Below are 17,629 nucleotides of genomic sequence, written 5' to 3' on the forward strand. Positions count from 1 at the left end.
AATTTACTGTTCTTAAAAATCTGTTTTGTACTCTCTCAATTTTATTTATATGTACTTTGTAATAAGGATGCCAGATAACACTGTTATATTCAACAATAGGGCGTACCAGTGCTGAGTACAATACTTTAAGCAAATAAATGTTTTTTGTATCACTGAGTAGCCTATTTATAAAGCCTAGCATACGTAATGACTTTGAAACAATATGCTCAATATGAGCATTGAAAGACAGACCTTTGTCAAAATAAACACCCAGGTCTTTCACGGTTGAGACTCTTGGAATGGCTTAATTGTTAATAATATATCTAAAATTATGACAAAGTTTCCTGCGAGTAAAGGATATGACACTGCACTTGTTTACATTCAGAGTCATGAAATTACACTAGCACCATTCAAAAATCCTGGAAATACAACTGTTCAGTATTAACCCATTATCGGCCAAGGCTAATATTCGGTAGAAATTTTTAAATTTATCATCATATTTAGTTTTAATAGATAGTAGAAAAGAAATTTTGAAAATTTTGAGGCTCTAAAAAATTTATTTATACCAGAAAAATAATGGTGCGTTTTCGCACCTTTGGCGGAATGTGGGTACTTCGGTTAACATACCGTGAAAAACTAAAATCTTTTTCTTTTCCACTGTTTAATTTATAAACACATAGAAACGCATAAATTAGTATTTAAAATCATTAAGTAACCGTTCATACTATAACAAAACCCTTGTATTTATGAAAATTATTTGGATATTAAGGCACATTACATTTTACCCAAAAATATGCATTGTGCCTATTACATTACCTGCACCTTTTGCTTGATACCTTTTTCTCGATAATATGACCTGCATTATCTTCTTTAGTGTCTGCTAGTAAATATTTACGAGAAGGTTTGTCTTTTTTCGGATTTGATGGTCCTTCTGCATGTATATCTTATTGATTGCCATTAGTGAATCGGTCACCTTTGATTTAGTGCACCAAATGATCTTTGAGAAATCAATTGGAGACATTTTGAGCCGACTAGCCTTCCCATAGATTTTCCATGAATAAGTAAACACACTTTCCAGTAAATTGGTGAATAATGGCCACCACCTCGTTTTCCTTCTGATTTTGATTCTATGAATCGCGTTTGTATTATCGTGATATATACTCCACCTATGGGATTATTGCAATCCCCAATGACGAGAAGCTGGGGAATAGTTATGCCTTTTCTTTCAAATGGTAAATTGGCTGTGTTTCTGGCCACAATTACAACAGAGGATTCATTCCATTTGACCGCGAACAATGCAGATTCTTCGTCAAAAGCATAAACAATTGAGCCTCGAGGCTTTTTCCAAGAGCTTTAGAGTCTTCAAGCGGGCACTTTTCAGTTTTAATTTCCCGAATGTTTCAAGTTGCAAAGGATCGCCTTTCCTTCAGTGTTTGGAACATGGAACACGTATAGGAGAAGTTGTCAAAAAATTACCGATGCTGAGTAATATCGGGAATTATTTTCAAGAAATGTGAAACAACGATAGCTCTTAATCCTACCTTCACTCCATGAGGATTTGTTTTATTAAGACCCTCCATACAAAAACAAATTGGGTTAGGTAGCCATCTGAAGAGCAAAGGCATCATAATTTGAACCCAAATCAAACCGGTTTATTTTATATCAACATTTTCACTGAGTGGCGTCCAAAATACGGAACCATTTGCTCATCTATAGAAAGGTTATGAGAAAAAATTCCCAACTGCAAAAATTAGCATTCAACATTGTAAATATTGGTCTCAGCTTTGCAAATTTGTCCGATTTGTCGAGAAAAAAGGTGGATATTTTCCTTTATCTCTTTCTACTCCTAGTTTGACGAACTAATTCAACCCATTTATCTTTATAATATCTTTAGACAAGTACAAGTCCTGCTGCGGGAGCATATGATACCCAGAGAGAATAAAAATCTCAAGAAACTTTTCAAGCCTGCAATACTAATTGTAACTGATGCCTATTGCTATCAGTAACATACCTTTTTTGAAAAATATACCATTTCCTCCAAACCTCATCATCAAGAAACAGGAGGAAAATGTCAGATGGAGACATACTTCCAAATTCACGTCTTATTTATTCGTCATACTCCTTCTCTTTAGATATTGGACGACACAAAAACTTTGTATCAATATCCTTTTCCATTTTAGAAAATTAGTCCCTTTTATCAGACGACTGGATATCTTTTTTGGTATACAGATGGCTTTCCTTCTTCTTCTTGCGCACCTAGCCGGTGATCTACTATACCATCGCCTCGATGCGTTTCCAATGTTACCGTGATGTCATTGTAAATCGGCTTCGCAGTTCATATGTCATCACCGATGTCTTATTCATCAGTCAAGTTCTTAACGTCTGGCGGTATTTAGACAACATGCGTGGCGTCATCCACAGGATCCAGGGTTTCCTCTAGAGTTGTCAAGATATCTTGAGTGGACACACACCTTCTTTTATTATCCATCTACAGTAGTCTCGGAAAATTTGATGCAATGAAAAAGAGAATTTTTCACTCCTACGTTGCCTGAAACGTTGATCTTGAAGCTGTGATATCATCCAGTTACACCCGTCATGCCTAACGAATGCGTATAGACCTATGAGACTAACTTCTTGAAGCTTTCTTCTAGAATTGGAAGGTGAGATCCATTAATGCGTACATAGCAGTGATCCATTTCTGAACGACCAGCGCTATTTGAGAAACTTACATACGGTTAAAAATCGATAGGTCTCGTGGCGGGGAATCGAGCTACTCATTAGTACGCAATGACTAAATGAAGCCACATTTTAGAAGACGACAGTTGTGAGACCAATAAGATAAAAAAATATATTTTATGGTTTTTTAGAACCCAACAATGATTAACTTGATTCACCGAATAATTACAGGGTGGCGTACAATATTAGTGACTGAGGTTTGCAAGATTTCTCTCTCGGTACGGTACCCCAGTCCTAATCTGCCATACCCCCAAACGCCAAAGGTGCGAAAACGCACCATTATATACAAGTGTCAAAATTATACATCTCTTAATATATTATTTGATTTAAAAAAATCAGAGTAATTAAGCGATAATAGTACATTTATAATACTAGTATTAGGATTCTTAAATATTCTTAGTACACTCGTAAAAAAATATTAAGTTGATAGACCTCGAAGAGCATGAAATTTAGTAAACTTGAAAATTTATAATTAAATAATCACGTCAAAATTTTTAAAGAAAATGGTTTTAAAAATAAGGTTCTCATCTAATGAATAATTTACCAAGGAAAAACTATTGAATAACTGAGTAGATATTTTTTTACGAACTAATTAAAAAATGGTGCGTTTTCGCACCTTTGGCCGTAAATGGGTTAAGCAATCCTCATTGTTACAGATGGTAACATAGATCTTAATGTCGTCTGCATACATCAAATGGGGAATGGGATAAATTATACTACTAATATCGTTTATAAATATCGGAAAAAGAATATGGCCTAAATGTGAACCCTGAGGGACACCAGAAGTTACATTAAATTCTTTGGAGGTAGCATCCATCACTTTGACCATTTGTTTTCGAAAAAACTGGTAACTCTTAATCCAATACCACATAGGACCATGTATGCCAATGAGGCTCAACTTATGCAGCAGCAAGTCAAAATTCACCTTATCAAAGGCTTTGGCAAAGTCTGTATAAATTACATCAACTTGTTTATTCTCATCTAAGGAATTATTTATAAAATTATTAAGAACAGCTAAGTTAGTGGTGGTAGACATTCCTTTTCTAAAACCGTGTTGTTCGGTAACCAGTATGTGCTTCAACATTGGAGATAAAGTATTAAGGACTAACTTCTCCATGATATAATGTTGACAAAGCAATGCTTTGCATGATTTTTATACAATACGGCACTTATAAATTGAATGGTTATTTTGCTATTAACCTCCTTTAATGGGGACACTTTTTTGAATAGTCACTCCCCTGGTGGGGATTTTTTATCCTTTGATAGGTACATTTGATTTTTGGTGGATTTAAATGTTATTGATTTCTTGAGCAAGAATGAGGAAAATAAATTTTTTGAACGGTCTCATTAATTATTTAAAAAATTTTTGTTGACAACAATTAGGTAATTTCATTTTATTATTTCATGCTATATTGTTTATAAAAAAAACTTTTACTTACCTATAAGGCTATTTCTCCATTACTGTACTCCATTGCTTATATATTTTTTTAGGTATATTTACACTATTTACACACTGTTTCATCTTTCACCTAGTATTGCATTTGGGTGATGTACGCGCAGAAGCAGGGAGCAGGAAAGAGCGGAACATTACTCACTCTGCAGCAGTATATTGTTTCTTGCCTCTGGTTTTTTGACAAACACACTACACATCTCTTATGTACATATTTTTTAGTGGCAGTTAGTGGATTTAGGTCCTGAAAATGCCTCTCTGATAACCGTAGGGGAGTGTGTAGTTTGAGCGACTTCCTGGCTCCTTAGAAATTGCTCTTCCGTATTTGTGGAATAGATGGTAAATGAGATCTAAATGGAAATTCAGATGATTTTCTTTCCCTCCATGCTTTTTTAAATCAGATAAGCGTAGAAAGCACATAGATCAAGGTGTCGGAATATCTTTTGATAATACTTCTTTATTATCTTCCTCACCATACTGTATGTCACCATGTACTGATCCAAAAGATCAACTCCTCCCATGGTGTCGTTGTACTCCACAATGGTGAGAGGTTTCTCCTTTGTCTTCCCTTTCCTCTCCCGAAATATCTTTGTACTAGCATCATGGACACCGCTCAATGTACAAACATCCCTCATGTCCTTCCATTTCAAAGCCATCAACTTATTTCTGAAGGCAGCTGCAACTTCTCCCGTTTTCAATTTTTTGTCATAACAAATTTCGGCAGCTGCTTTCTGTTTAATCTCAGCATTCCCAATGCATCAGTTTCCATCAAATTCAAAAAATTGTCTGGGGCTCGGGGCTGCTGTAGTAATTATTGAGCCCTATAAGATAACCCTTTTTTAGTAGCTTTTCTGAAATTGTTAGCACAATCCGTGAGGGTTTAGTGAAACTGCGCACTTCAACTCCACCCACATAATTTGCAAGTTCTGTATCTTGCGCCGTGTACATCATCATATTCCAAACATACCCACTTTTTGCCTCACTAAATCGCTTATAGGATTCCATTCCAAAGCACGACCTTTTTTTTATACACCTTCCACCCAAGATGGCCTTTCCATAGCAATAAACTTTCACCAATAGACATGTGTCCTTCGGGAATGTAGCTTTCAGAAATTTTTCTTATGCAGTGATCAAATAAAGGCTTGATTTTAAACAACTTTAGGGATACTGGTGTGGTGTCACTCAAAGATTCATTATCTGCAAAATGCAGAAATATCAAGAGGAGAAAAAAACCTCATCTCACTCATAATTTCATGAAATATGGGGGTTGCCAAGAGCTGGTTGTGGGTAAAGTAACTGGTTATGGTGGGCTTTTGTATGATACCCTGCAAAAGCATCATTGCAAAAACAACTTTATTTCCTCCCCGTTGGTATCAATCCAGTCTTTATCCCGGCTTCTCCTTTTCATTTTCTGCTGCAAAGTTTTTTCTTTTATTTTTTGCTGTGCATACAAATTACCTTGCTGTGCTATATAGTTGCATATATCATCATCAACAAAATGTTCAAAAATTTTGTCAGGCTGATATTTTTCTACTAGATCACCTTTCGAACCAACCTCAAACCTAGCCGGAAATCTAGGTCTAGGAGCACCTTGTTCAATCCAAATGGTGGAATGTGATTGCCTTGTATAGCCATCATCATCATCATCTTCCTCCGGTTCACTTTCCATTTTGCTCTCAGAAATCTGCAGTTCTTGAATTCTTTGAGGAAACCCTACTGCTGTCCCGCTGGTACCGGCGATATTTCCTACTGACACATTTGAGTGTTCCTCCAGTGATTGTGAGCTGCTTTGACTTATAGATTCCTCTTCTTCATTAAGCTCCAACATTTTGTTTATGACATCAGCAGGGTAATGTAGGCAGTCTCTTAGCCATTTTATGGATAACTTAGCCTAAGGACTGAAAATTGTGAAGTGCGTACACACTAAATGAAAGTCCTATGGAAGTGACTGCTAAAAATTATTAACTACACAATGACAGAAATGTTCGTCAGAACAGACAGCGTCAGAAACATAGAAGAAGAACACATAAAGGGTGATATATTTTGAAGAGGAAGATATCACAAAATAGGAATGCCTAATAATGGGTTACACACGTATATCTGCAACACAGAAGACACAAAACTCAAATCAAAAGAGCACCAAACTCGGGATACTGTACAAGCTGAATTTCCACTCAAAAAATAGGAGCAGATATCAAGGAAATTTCAAATGTTTGAAGTACACCCGTAGCTATTCACACAAAAATGTCTCAGAAGAGGCACCAAAAAAGAAAACATGTTTTTCCATGAAAAATGAACAGCAAAACAAAATCCTTTGTCCTTAGAAATGTGACCGAGGGTAAGTGAAAGAAAAAATACTGTTAGAGGGTCCTTGGCCTCGAAACAACCATAAAACTTCCACAAAAGTAAAGAATGTCTAAGCCTCTCCTGCTAAGACTCAAAGTTAAAAAAAATCATGCTAGATGTCAGAGCCATGCAGAGCATAGATTCAAAAGAACTGTGTCTTTGGACCCATTCCATAAGGAAGGAAAAATTATATTACGAGGTGCATCAGTAGATGCTCTCCCCAATTCGGCTTTGTCTCTGATGTGTGTCTGTAGATGTGCCCCCACATAAAAAGGGTTAAGGTAAGGAAATTTAGTGATGCAAAAACCATAGCCTTTCGTCTGGATTTATGATTAAGTTTATCGGGTAGAAATTTCTCCGTTGCCTTACCAACCCTGTTCCTATATAAGTGTTGGCAATTGGTTTTTTGGCTATTATTTACTCCACCTCCGACAAATTTGCCTTAAGTAAAGTGACAATTCGCCATAGCGAGTGTTTATTTGAGCACCGTGGGGTCTCATTTTATCGAGCTTGCACTGTATTACAAAAATATACCAAACATTGCCTTGTAATTTTAGAGAAAAAGCTCAATATTTCCCCCTGGAATATTACGGAGAAAGTGGAAACCTCAGGTAATTTTCAAATGCTCAGCTTCTGGAAACCTGGTCATGTGTCCATTAGCTTGGTTGAGGTTGAACATACTGGTGTACGTATTCGAATTTGATGTGACACAGTGGTTATATGATCATCACTAGTGGAATTAGTGTATGTTTATTATATGATCATCTCTTGTGGAATTAATGTATGTTTATATTTGTTGTAATTAATTTTCATTTTCTTCTGGGGTGACTTTGGCTTTTGTCTGGGAAGGTGGCGAAAGGAAACAGAGAAATGGCCTGCAAGTTTGGTGAGACTATTATGGATAAAGTGTTGTCGTTTTATGACCCATCTGTCTCTGAAACTACGTTACTCAAAGTAAGTATTTTTTCGTGATAGTTTTGTCTTTTTAACTTGATTTCAAAACAATGACAATTGTATGAGGCAGGAGTGCCTTCAGGCCGTAGAATTTGCGTTAAGTAAAAAGTGGAGTGGTAAAAAACTATGTTTCTGCTGCAAAAATCTGAAAGGATGCCAAGGGAAAACCTCAATAGCTGTTGCTTTCCTAAGTGATTCATGCTTCTTTTAATCCATACTGTTTTGTAGGGATGGATGGGGCAGCATTTTTTTCGAATCCAGAGCCAGATTGGATCCTTAATTCAGGAGTTGGATCTTCTTATATTTTTGGATCCAAATGCATTTTTCATTACTTGCTATAAAACGAAGTAATTACTCAAGTTTCTTCTGGGTCCATACAATCAAAGCAATGCTATTTTATTTGTCATATCCATTTTACTATGTTTACTCTTTCAAAATCATTTTTATCAACTTTCAAGTTATTTTTTTTAAATGCTGCCATATTTACTTGTGTTAGCTGTGGCCTTGCTTATCCCATGCACCCCCATTTTTGGGCTGGCTTATGAGCGAGAAAATTACTTTACCAAAAAATCAATTTTTAGCCCTTAATCCTGCATCATTTTGTCATAACATGAATTTAAAAATTTTTAATCAAGATTATTCACCAAATTTTAGTGTTGATTTATGCCTTTCACAGAATTTATTGGGTTACATATCGATATTATCACCCTGCTATCCAACTAAATTATCTTCAAAACTATATACGATTTCAACTTGCTATCATTCGATTATGGATGTCCTTCGGCAAAATAACAAATGAAAGCAGAATACCATCTGTAACTTATAGATGCCTGATAGCAGTGTTTTTGTCTTCTTTCTGCTGAGAAGGTGTGGGCAAGGACAATACTGGAACGTCTTAGGAGGACACGAGAAAATTGAACTAACGTGATAACATTTGTTACATTATGAAACTAAATAACAATACACTCGTGGAAATAGAATCATGAATCACTCATTAATATTTATATTATAGCAGTTCTTCTTTTTAGTTTTCGTCACTGCCACTAAGTTCTGAGAAAATCACGTCCTCCCTTTCACTGTCCCATACCTCAATGTCTTCTTTGCTGTCCATATAAATTCAAAATGTATCATTTCAGCTTCTTAGGACTAAATCATCTGGAATCATCTTCCATGATGCCAAAATCCATTGACAAATTTGCGTCGGCTCTGGGTTTTTTATTTTTCCTGAGGGAGTTTCGTCATGCATTGTGCTTGCCATCCACTCTCTGTACAGGTTCTTAATGTTTGTTTTGAATGGTCTATTTATGCAAATGTCTCAAGGCTGCAACATGGATGTCATACCACCTGGAATTATCACCTGGTCAGTATTACCCTCTTGCAGCCTTGTTTCACAGGTTCTTTCAGATGCCCACAAAAACTGCTGAGAACCAGCATGCTTCACAGTAGTAAGGCACCAGGACAGGATTCCCACACACATTTAATCCAATCTAAGACCATGCTATGGTCCATCCATCCATTCTCTTGTGCTGTTAGGAGCCTATTACAAACGAGAGGGCGGTGCGCCTCCGCCAGGTGGAGTTTCAGCTCAGTATATGGTGTTACTCCGTTCCCTGCAATTACGAATGGGACGTACGGAGGCAAACCGCTAGGCGGAGAGGACTTCTCTGGGGGTCGGAGAGGAGTGATGCGGCGGAAGTGACATTTGTATGAAAAATTCTGAGCTCCTTCAGCCTAAAAATGGCTGTAGCCAATGGCAAGTGCTTGCTGTGTCCTAATTCCATGGGAACTGTTTTTAGCAGACAAATATTTTGGAACGGTTTTTTGCAGTCAATAAAGACAATAGTGGTATTTATGGATTAATCGGGGCGTGCTCTTCGTTCATTTATCTTATAAATTTATCAGATGGACAAATTTTTGTTGCTTTATTTGTATTTATAGGATAAAAAGTTAAATAAAATAATAATGAACAGTGACTTGCAGGAGAAATCTTTAAAAAAATCACGTATTAGCACTCTCAGGCAGTGACAAATTGCATGGCAGACCATCGTAATTTTGCGAGATGAGTATTTTTAGGGCCAACAAGCAAGGTGAACCACCAGCTCCATCAAAGCAGTGACCACAATGCATATTCTAAAAAAAATATATATGGAAATCCATCACGAATACTTAGCTGGAGAGCCTAAATCACAGACTAAAACACTTAACCCCTGTTGAATGACAAAAAACCTGATCTGAGATATAATATCTGAAAAATAAAATCTCCTAAGTTGAAACCCAGAGCTTGTACAATGATAAAGAAATATATGCAAGAAGAAGCACCTTCACATACCATTCATGGGGTTAGCTCTCAGAAATGATTCAATGAATTTAGATATAAGATTTAGATATGGAGAATAAGCCACTGCTACTAAGCCTGTTTTGATAATAAACATTGATAAATATAGCATTCAAGGTTGTATTGACCAAATTTACAGTTTATCTAAAGAATTTTATGCTTTTATGATGAGTGACAATGAGCAACAATTATTGAGAGTATGCAACCCACGTGTCACAAAAATTGTCTTTGGTGACGTACGCTCACTCTCGGTGCAATATCCCAGGAACCAAGGGGCTCAATTGAAAGATATTTAAGGTGTAACACTGCAAATGTCTAACGAGTCATTTTAGAAGACAAAAAAAGTGATTGAATTATCTGGGAGTGACATAATCTTCAGTTATGACTGGAAAAAAACCAAATATGCCTAACTGGGGGGCGTCCCAAAAGAAATTCGAAATCTTTAAAAATAGGGACCACCCCTAATGTGGCATATCTTCATAGGCATCTGGTAAGCACTGGCAAATCATTGTTCTTCTCCTAATTGATAGCCTGTTTCTGGTAAAAAATCCTTGTAACCATCCTCCACTCCCCTCAAAATCTACTGGAGCAATACCAAATTCTCTCGCTTTTACCTGGCACATTTCTGTTGAAACTGCATATGCATGCCGTCATCGATCAAATATGTATGAAGCCAATTGCTTTTCTAGTTCAGGGTATTTTGCACTTTAACCTCTAGGTCATGATGTCATGTAACTGTGCATGATATCATCTAGTGTTGATGTTTTACTTTATATCGACCTTTAATTACAAGTGTATGTGCAGAATTAAAATGTAAGCTCATTGTTTGGAATGACCTCAAATCATGTGCTGGATTTGTCGACTAGGGTAGTGCGAAAAAACTGAAGTTACAAATTTCATGTCGCTATAGCATGGAAAAGTTGTAATATGTTAGTACAAGAAAAACAAAAAATGAATTATTAAAATCAGATGTCATCTTCCGATCCCCTAAAGCACCTAAAAGAAATGAAAAAAATAATGTTTTTTTTTTTGCTGTAAAAAAATAAAATAAAATAAATATCTTTTTAACTATAGCAAAAAATGATTACAAATATGTAGTATAGGTTATTATTAATATAAATACTTATTCATGGTTTTATACAGTTATTTCTGATCGCACAAGATCATTAAAAATCTATAAATTTTACAATTTAGCCAATTTTTCAGGGTTGTGTAATAATTTCTTAAGGTAATAAGTATTTTAGTCTACAATACATGTTTGATTATGCAGCTCCTCTTATGTTTAGATATGATTTAATAATATTTAAACAGCCCGGAACTCACCGCGGAGAGGTGGCTGAACTTCGAGTTCCACCCACACCCTTCCCTCAATCCAACCAATGATGGTTAGTGTTATTGCAATATTTACATTTGTTGTCGTACTTTTAACTTCTATTTTTTGAACGCTACTTTGTACTGCGATTTGGTGGTGAAGTCTGGTATAATGGACCTTGATTTGAATATAGCACTAATAAGTCCATCTCAGGATTGATAACCACAAAGCTTAACCCCTCAAGTGGAGCGAGCATTTAATTAAATCCCAACCCAGCGGCCGGATGAGATTTAAATGACTTGGCCTTTTTGGCGTTCTATCACTCAAAAATTTATGACTTTCATGATGTACGATAAGTATTGTTGAAAATTTTTCTAAATTTGAGTAATATACTGCGCTACTATATAATAATTTTTCAAGTGATTTGAATAAATATCTATTGTTTTATGTATCTCGTTCTATGAACTAATGAATAAATTTTCTGTTTTCAAAGATTTAAATTTGGTTTCGAATTAGCTGCGAGATATCTAACATTCCATGCATTTAAAAAAATACAATTACATGAGATATTTTAGTTACATATTTGGGGTTGAAAGTTCCATAACAGATTGGATACTTTCCGTAGGATAACCCATTTCGCCTACTTGAAAATTCATCACTTCTCTGACTTTGGTCTATTATTACCGTATCATTTCATATAGGTAATCGTGTGCTAATGTTTCAAACGTCAATATGTGAATATTCAAATGATTTTACCTTAGTAACTCTGCTTAGTGTGACATGATTTGAAGCAATCCAAGCATAAGCCCTCTGCACATTTTTCACACCAGTACACGCTGTCTCTTCATTTCTTATATTAGGCACAAACTGCACACCTCCTTTGAGACTTTGATTTCTTCCTAGCTGCAGGAATTGTCCTTAGGAAAGGTATTTCTTTCAGTCTTGGTACTAAATTGTCTAAGGAGGGATGGCCATGTCCAAACAGTCCGTATAAAGTTGGATATTTCAAAAATATTACCTCGACCAATTGCACGTGAAATGATAAGAGTCAGTTTTTTATACGTGTTTTTCCTGTGAGCAACAAATAATTTAGAACTCCTTCAATTCAATCATTTCTATTACTAGGGTATCATCTAGCCTTCCGTCAAAGTATAAGCCGAGTAGTTCACCTAAATCAAGATGGTATTGATCACAATGCAAAGCTGCTGTTAGTAATTTTACCCTCATTTGCCACGGTGATTTATTTTTTTGGATGTACCAGGCATGTAATCTTCCTAGTCAACATGTAACCATGCTGCCTTTTTAAAGTGCAATATTGCGTTTCAATTCAAGTGATCAGTTTTATTTCTCATTTTGGATCTACTGGGCTAATTAATACTTAATCAAAATTTAAACATTTTTAATGATCTTAAGATCATTGAAAATGTTTAAATTTTGATTATATATAAATAAATAATATATATAAATTTTGATCACACTATTGTGCGATCAGAAATAAATGTTTAAACCACGAACATGTGTATATTAGTAATAACATATGCTATTTGTAATAATTTTTTCTATAGCATTAAAAGATATTCATTGTATTTTATTTATTTTTTTGCAAAAAAAAACATTTTTCATTTTTGTCATTTTTTCAGGTGCTTTGCAGGATCGGAAGATGGCATCCGATTTTAATAATTCTTTTTTTGTTTTTCTTGTACTAACGTATCGCAATTTTTCCGTGCTATGGCAACACAAAATTTGTAACTTGAGTTTTTTCGCACCATCTTAGTGTAGACTGGTGTCCGGATATTGTTGGTGGAATTTTTTCATGTTTTGTGATTTTTCATTGCAGAGCCTAGTGTTAGAATTTTTGATTTTCCAAATCAATATCCATCACCCAATTGGAGCCACAAGGAGTAGTTTCAGCTATTATGCTTACGACAATATGATGTGGGAGCAAGGGCTGAAGCGAATGACCTTCAGGTTGAAGCAGGAAGTGATACACAATAGCCAGAAAATTCCTGTCACCTACTCTGGTGCACCTCTTCGTGGAAGATTTGTTGAATTTGCAGTGGAGCTGGTGTATCAGGTGGGCCCTTATCAGTAGAGAACACATCTTGTGGGACAGCATAGTGTGAAAAATGGTGTAAAATTTACTTGGTTCTTAAACGTTTCTTGTTTTTGCCTATTTGCCAGGTTTGTGTGAAATTCTTGACCATATCCTGTAGAGAACCTAAATAGCTTAGACTTGTTTGTGGTGGTCTTTTATGAAATTCAGCAATTCTTTACTGAAAATATAATTACAGTGAGACCTCATTTTTAAAATGTACAATTCATGTTCTCCTAAAATGTATGTCCTTTACATCAGGTCTCAGTGATTTATTTAGCAGAGGTGGATGCAGGAGAAAATTACATGTTTCACAGCTTATATTATGTCATTTTCATGCATGTCATGATGTTTCAGGGAGTTCAGATAATGATCTGGTCATGAGAATACATTTATCCTTTGAAAATCTTAAGAATATTCGAGTAAGCTGCATGAACATTCAAAGAATCTTTCTCACTGAGGGGATAGGTGGCAACTACAGTAAACTCTCAATTATACGAAGTCAGTAGGACCGGAAAATAGCCACTTCGTAATATCGAGTTTCGTAATTTTTAAACATTTTTAAGTCTCGAAAAAATGTTTGCTTTTGTTCGCACCACCCTTTTTCTGTCTTAATTGGCCTTGTTTAAGGTTTTCGGCTATTTAAGATGGAATTTTTAAAAAATGCTCTCTCTTATTGATTGTATGCTTTGAAAGATTTAAAAAAAATCATATGACCCTTAACTTCCCATTCTTTCAAGTTGAATATCAACAATCTTAGTGCTAAAGAAATTCCCGTCCATTTTAGAAAACTTAATCAAATAACATCTTGAAAATTTTTGTGCAAGAATTTAATCTGAGAATTTTGTGGTCAGTAGCTAATAGCAACTTTAACTACACATAAGATAGATATTTTTTTCCAACACCCACGAAATTTTAATGGCAGCCCGCCTAACCGCCATTTGTGACGCCCTCTATCGCTCAGTGGCAAGAAAAAAAGAAAAACATGGGTAATAGCTTGTTTCCAAAATGACCTTCGTACGTTAATATTTCGATGGCTAAGTTCTAACAACACGTATCTCAAAATTTGGCGGGTCTGAGTTAATACTGCTGTTACTGTTAAGAAAAAATATAATTCAAGCAAAATACAACTAAATGTTTGCAAATTAATGCTTCTTTTTCAGTTTCATGTATTTTTTTATTTTTAATTTCAATTAAAATTATATACAAATAAAAAAATAAATCGCTTTTTTGCTCTCCTGAAAAGTTGCTGTTTTTGAGATACGTGTTGTTAGAACTTGGCCATCGATTTGTAGTTCCTTCTGCATTGTCAGGTGAATGTGCGATCTTTTTAATTAGTTATTTTCATTATGACTCAATTACGATCATAAATTATGTAGGATATGATTTTCTACCGGCGAATATTTGAAATAAATTCTTTTCGGCCTTTCTGTCTGGCTGCCGTGCTCCATCATCTTTGCGGACGTTATCATGGAAGACTATTATACCTCATCAAGTCCATTGATGCCGGGAGTGAGGTGCCATTTTTATTTAATAAGTCTCTCTTCTGTTATGCCGACAGGAGCAAGGTTCCTAGTGGAGAAAAGCTGGAGAAGCATCTTCCATTATCGGAGAAATTAAGAGAGAAACGTTATTATCCACATTATTTTTTTTCCCTACAACATAAGTTTTATAATTTTTCAAGATATTTGGGTGAAGTATTGGTTCACTAGCATGAATTCCCAAAACTGATACCACAAAAAGTGTACCTTAACCACATTTAGTTTAGATGTTTCTTTCTCCATGGTATTGAATTAAAGTATCATTATTATAGAGAAAAGATTTTCTTTATGTTAGCACTAAAAATTAGTTGCGCCATTATCGTAAAATAAATAGCGGAGTGGAAAGGGCCAAGCAAATAACTTATTTCTATTGAAAGTCTGCAGAGAAGAAGGAAGACAATTTTATAATTGCAGCACCTCACACCCGGTAGGTAACAACGGCATTGATGACGATGGAAAAGTCTTTGATTGAATTGTTGGCTGAGAGGTGGATGGAGCGCCTTACCCAGGCAGACACCTGAGAAGAATTTAATTGGATCATTATTTAGTTTTATCTTTCTCCCTTCTGCGCTAATATTTATTCCTGTTCATGGCACGCCTATTTCTAGCTCTAAAACTAAAAAATCTTTTTCTATAACAGCGTTACATGGCATCATTAGGGCTAAATATTGAGGTATAATTTTCAAGAGTTCACAAAATAAACCAACATTGCAAAATTTTAAATCTACACGATATTTAGAAAATAATCAGCCCAAAACATGACGTATTTCATTGATCATTTAAGTTTGTTGATCATGTTTATAGTGGGTTAGCAAAACCAAAAAATAGGCTCATAATTTCTGATTGACGGCCAGGTTTTGGCTCAATCTTTTCAAATATTTAGCAGATTTGCTAATTTTTTAATCCCATGAACATAAAATAATGGATTTAAAAATGTTGGTGTTTCATTTATTCCCCAATACGCAATTCGTGCTTCCTCACTTGGCTAAAATGGTTAGGGTCAATCACTGAATTGGCGAGACAGGTAGCCCAGCCGTATCTTTGCACAAACAGAGTGGGAGGACATGCCTAGTCTCACAGGAGCAAGAACAGACTGAAAATATGTCAAGAAATGACAAAACACGTGTCGTAGCCAATAAAATGAATGCGGGTATCAAAGTTTTCCTCTTTATTTCCCCGATAAAAGAAAATACTTCTCCAGTCTCTCTCCAGTCAGAACCCCGTTGCCGGTAGAGATGAACCATGCACTTCCACAGTCTTAGAGCATTCCAAGGGGATGGGGTAAATAAGAGTGGGATAGGTGCTGCCTGGTTGAGGAGGTGGGCTCAGGATAAAGAGAGGTGCAGCGGGTGGGAGGAGGATGGGTGGGTAAAGGGCCTTCAGCCTTGCCTGAGACTACGTTTGGGGGCCGTGTTTTTTAGGACACACTCAAGCTCAGTCACCAGAGAGGGGTGGGAAATGCTAGGGAAGGGGAGAAATGCCAGTGGAGGGGGGTTTGGGATGCGTAAGTTGGGTGTCAGGAAGATCAACAAAAGGCTGTAGGAGAGAGTGAACAAAGGTTTTGGAAAGAAAGATCTCTTGGAATGGGTAGGAGTACTAAAATAAAGTTCATGGTTAAAGTTGGAAGTGCCTCTTTATTATGAGTAGCCTGCAAAATAAATTGGTGTTAAATAGAGACCAATATTTCAGATACTCCTCACTTTCATCTTCATCTTCACTGCTGTCATGTATGTCCGCTGCTTCTACTCCACTGTTTGCTGCTTAGACCCTTGCTAGGCACCGACTGAAGCCCTTCGCACATTCTCTCATGAAATTAGTTCAAGCCCATACCTTACGATTCAGCGCTTCCAGGGTGAAAGACAGTCAGACACTGCCTCCCTCGTGAATGGATAGCAAAGTAATTACATGAAAACTTAATGCACAGAATCATCAAATCCCCATTCAAATTGGCAATAGAAGAGCCATTTTGCCCTCAATATGGGCTCACGTGTAAAGAATTATATCATCTGTGATATCCTTACTACACCTCCTCACCTAGTCATTGACAACGGCAGTATTTTCTCTGACCTTTCCCCCTCCGGAATGTATCGTTGTCTCTAAAATGAAACTTTAAAATGAAAAGTATTTCCTCCATCAGTGGCTGTCATAATTTCCTTCCTTCCTCATATATCCAAATGTTGATTTAAAATTTATTGTCACAAGGTCGCGTATTTACCAGTGAGAACATTGAAATTTGAGCAATTTAATGAGATTGCAGCATTTTCTTGAATGTATGTTTAAGTGGGAGTGTATGAAATACCCTGAGTGACCTTCCTCACATGTTAAACTACAAAGTATTGTCGACGCAATGATTACGAGTATGCACATAATTAGGGAAATTGTGTCAGCCACAATATTTTTACTGAACTCTTACTTCTTCTCAATTCCTACCGCAAGGTTTTTGGCGAACTCTTTCCCTACAAAGTTGCACTATCGTTTAAGATTTCACACTTTGATGCACCACAGTCAGAAGCAATGATTTTTTTGATGCTATCGCCAGAATGACAAGTTTTGTTGACAAAAATGTTTTGCCGTAGTTCATATAAAGGAATGCCATTTGCTCCTGGGGACCGAGCCCTAAGTTTGTTATTTCAAAACACTTTGTGTTATCAAAACTTCGTATTATTGAAAAGCACCATGTATTTACCATAGGCTTTTTGCCGGGACCACAATTTCAATGCATATTATTGAAAACTTTGTAATATCCTGCTTCGTATAATCGATAGTTTGCTGTACATTCATTAGATACCCGTGAATGTTTCAATCGATTACAGGAGTATTCTTTGAATGCTCATAGCAATGAGGATAGCTTGCAGGTCTATTCATTTCTGTTCATATACATCTA

General features: G+C 36.0%; 1 protein-coding gene across 1 annotated transcript in view; it reads left to right on the top strand.

Moving 5' to 3' along the window:
* LOC124170798 (serine-protein kinase ATM) overlaps positions 1–17,629 on the top strand; it is a 182,773-nt gene that overhangs the window by 18,550 nt on the left and 146,594 nt on the right. Inside the window, exons 7-8 of the mRNA XM_046549763.1 lie at positions 7,361–7,465; positions 12,950–13,186. Of these exons, the coding sequence (XP_046405719.1) occupies positions 7,361–7,465; positions 12,950–13,186 (342 nt within the window). The remainder of the gene's footprint in view (positions 1–7,360; positions 7,466–12,949; positions 13,187–17,629) is intronic.

Source organism: Ischnura elegans, chromosome X (assembly GCF_921293095.1).
Source record: "Ischnura elegans chromosome X, ioIscEleg1.1, whole genome shotgun sequence".
Classification (NCBI taxonomy): Eukaryota; Metazoa; Arthropoda; class Insecta; order Odonata; family Coenagrionidae; genus Ischnura; species Ischnura elegans.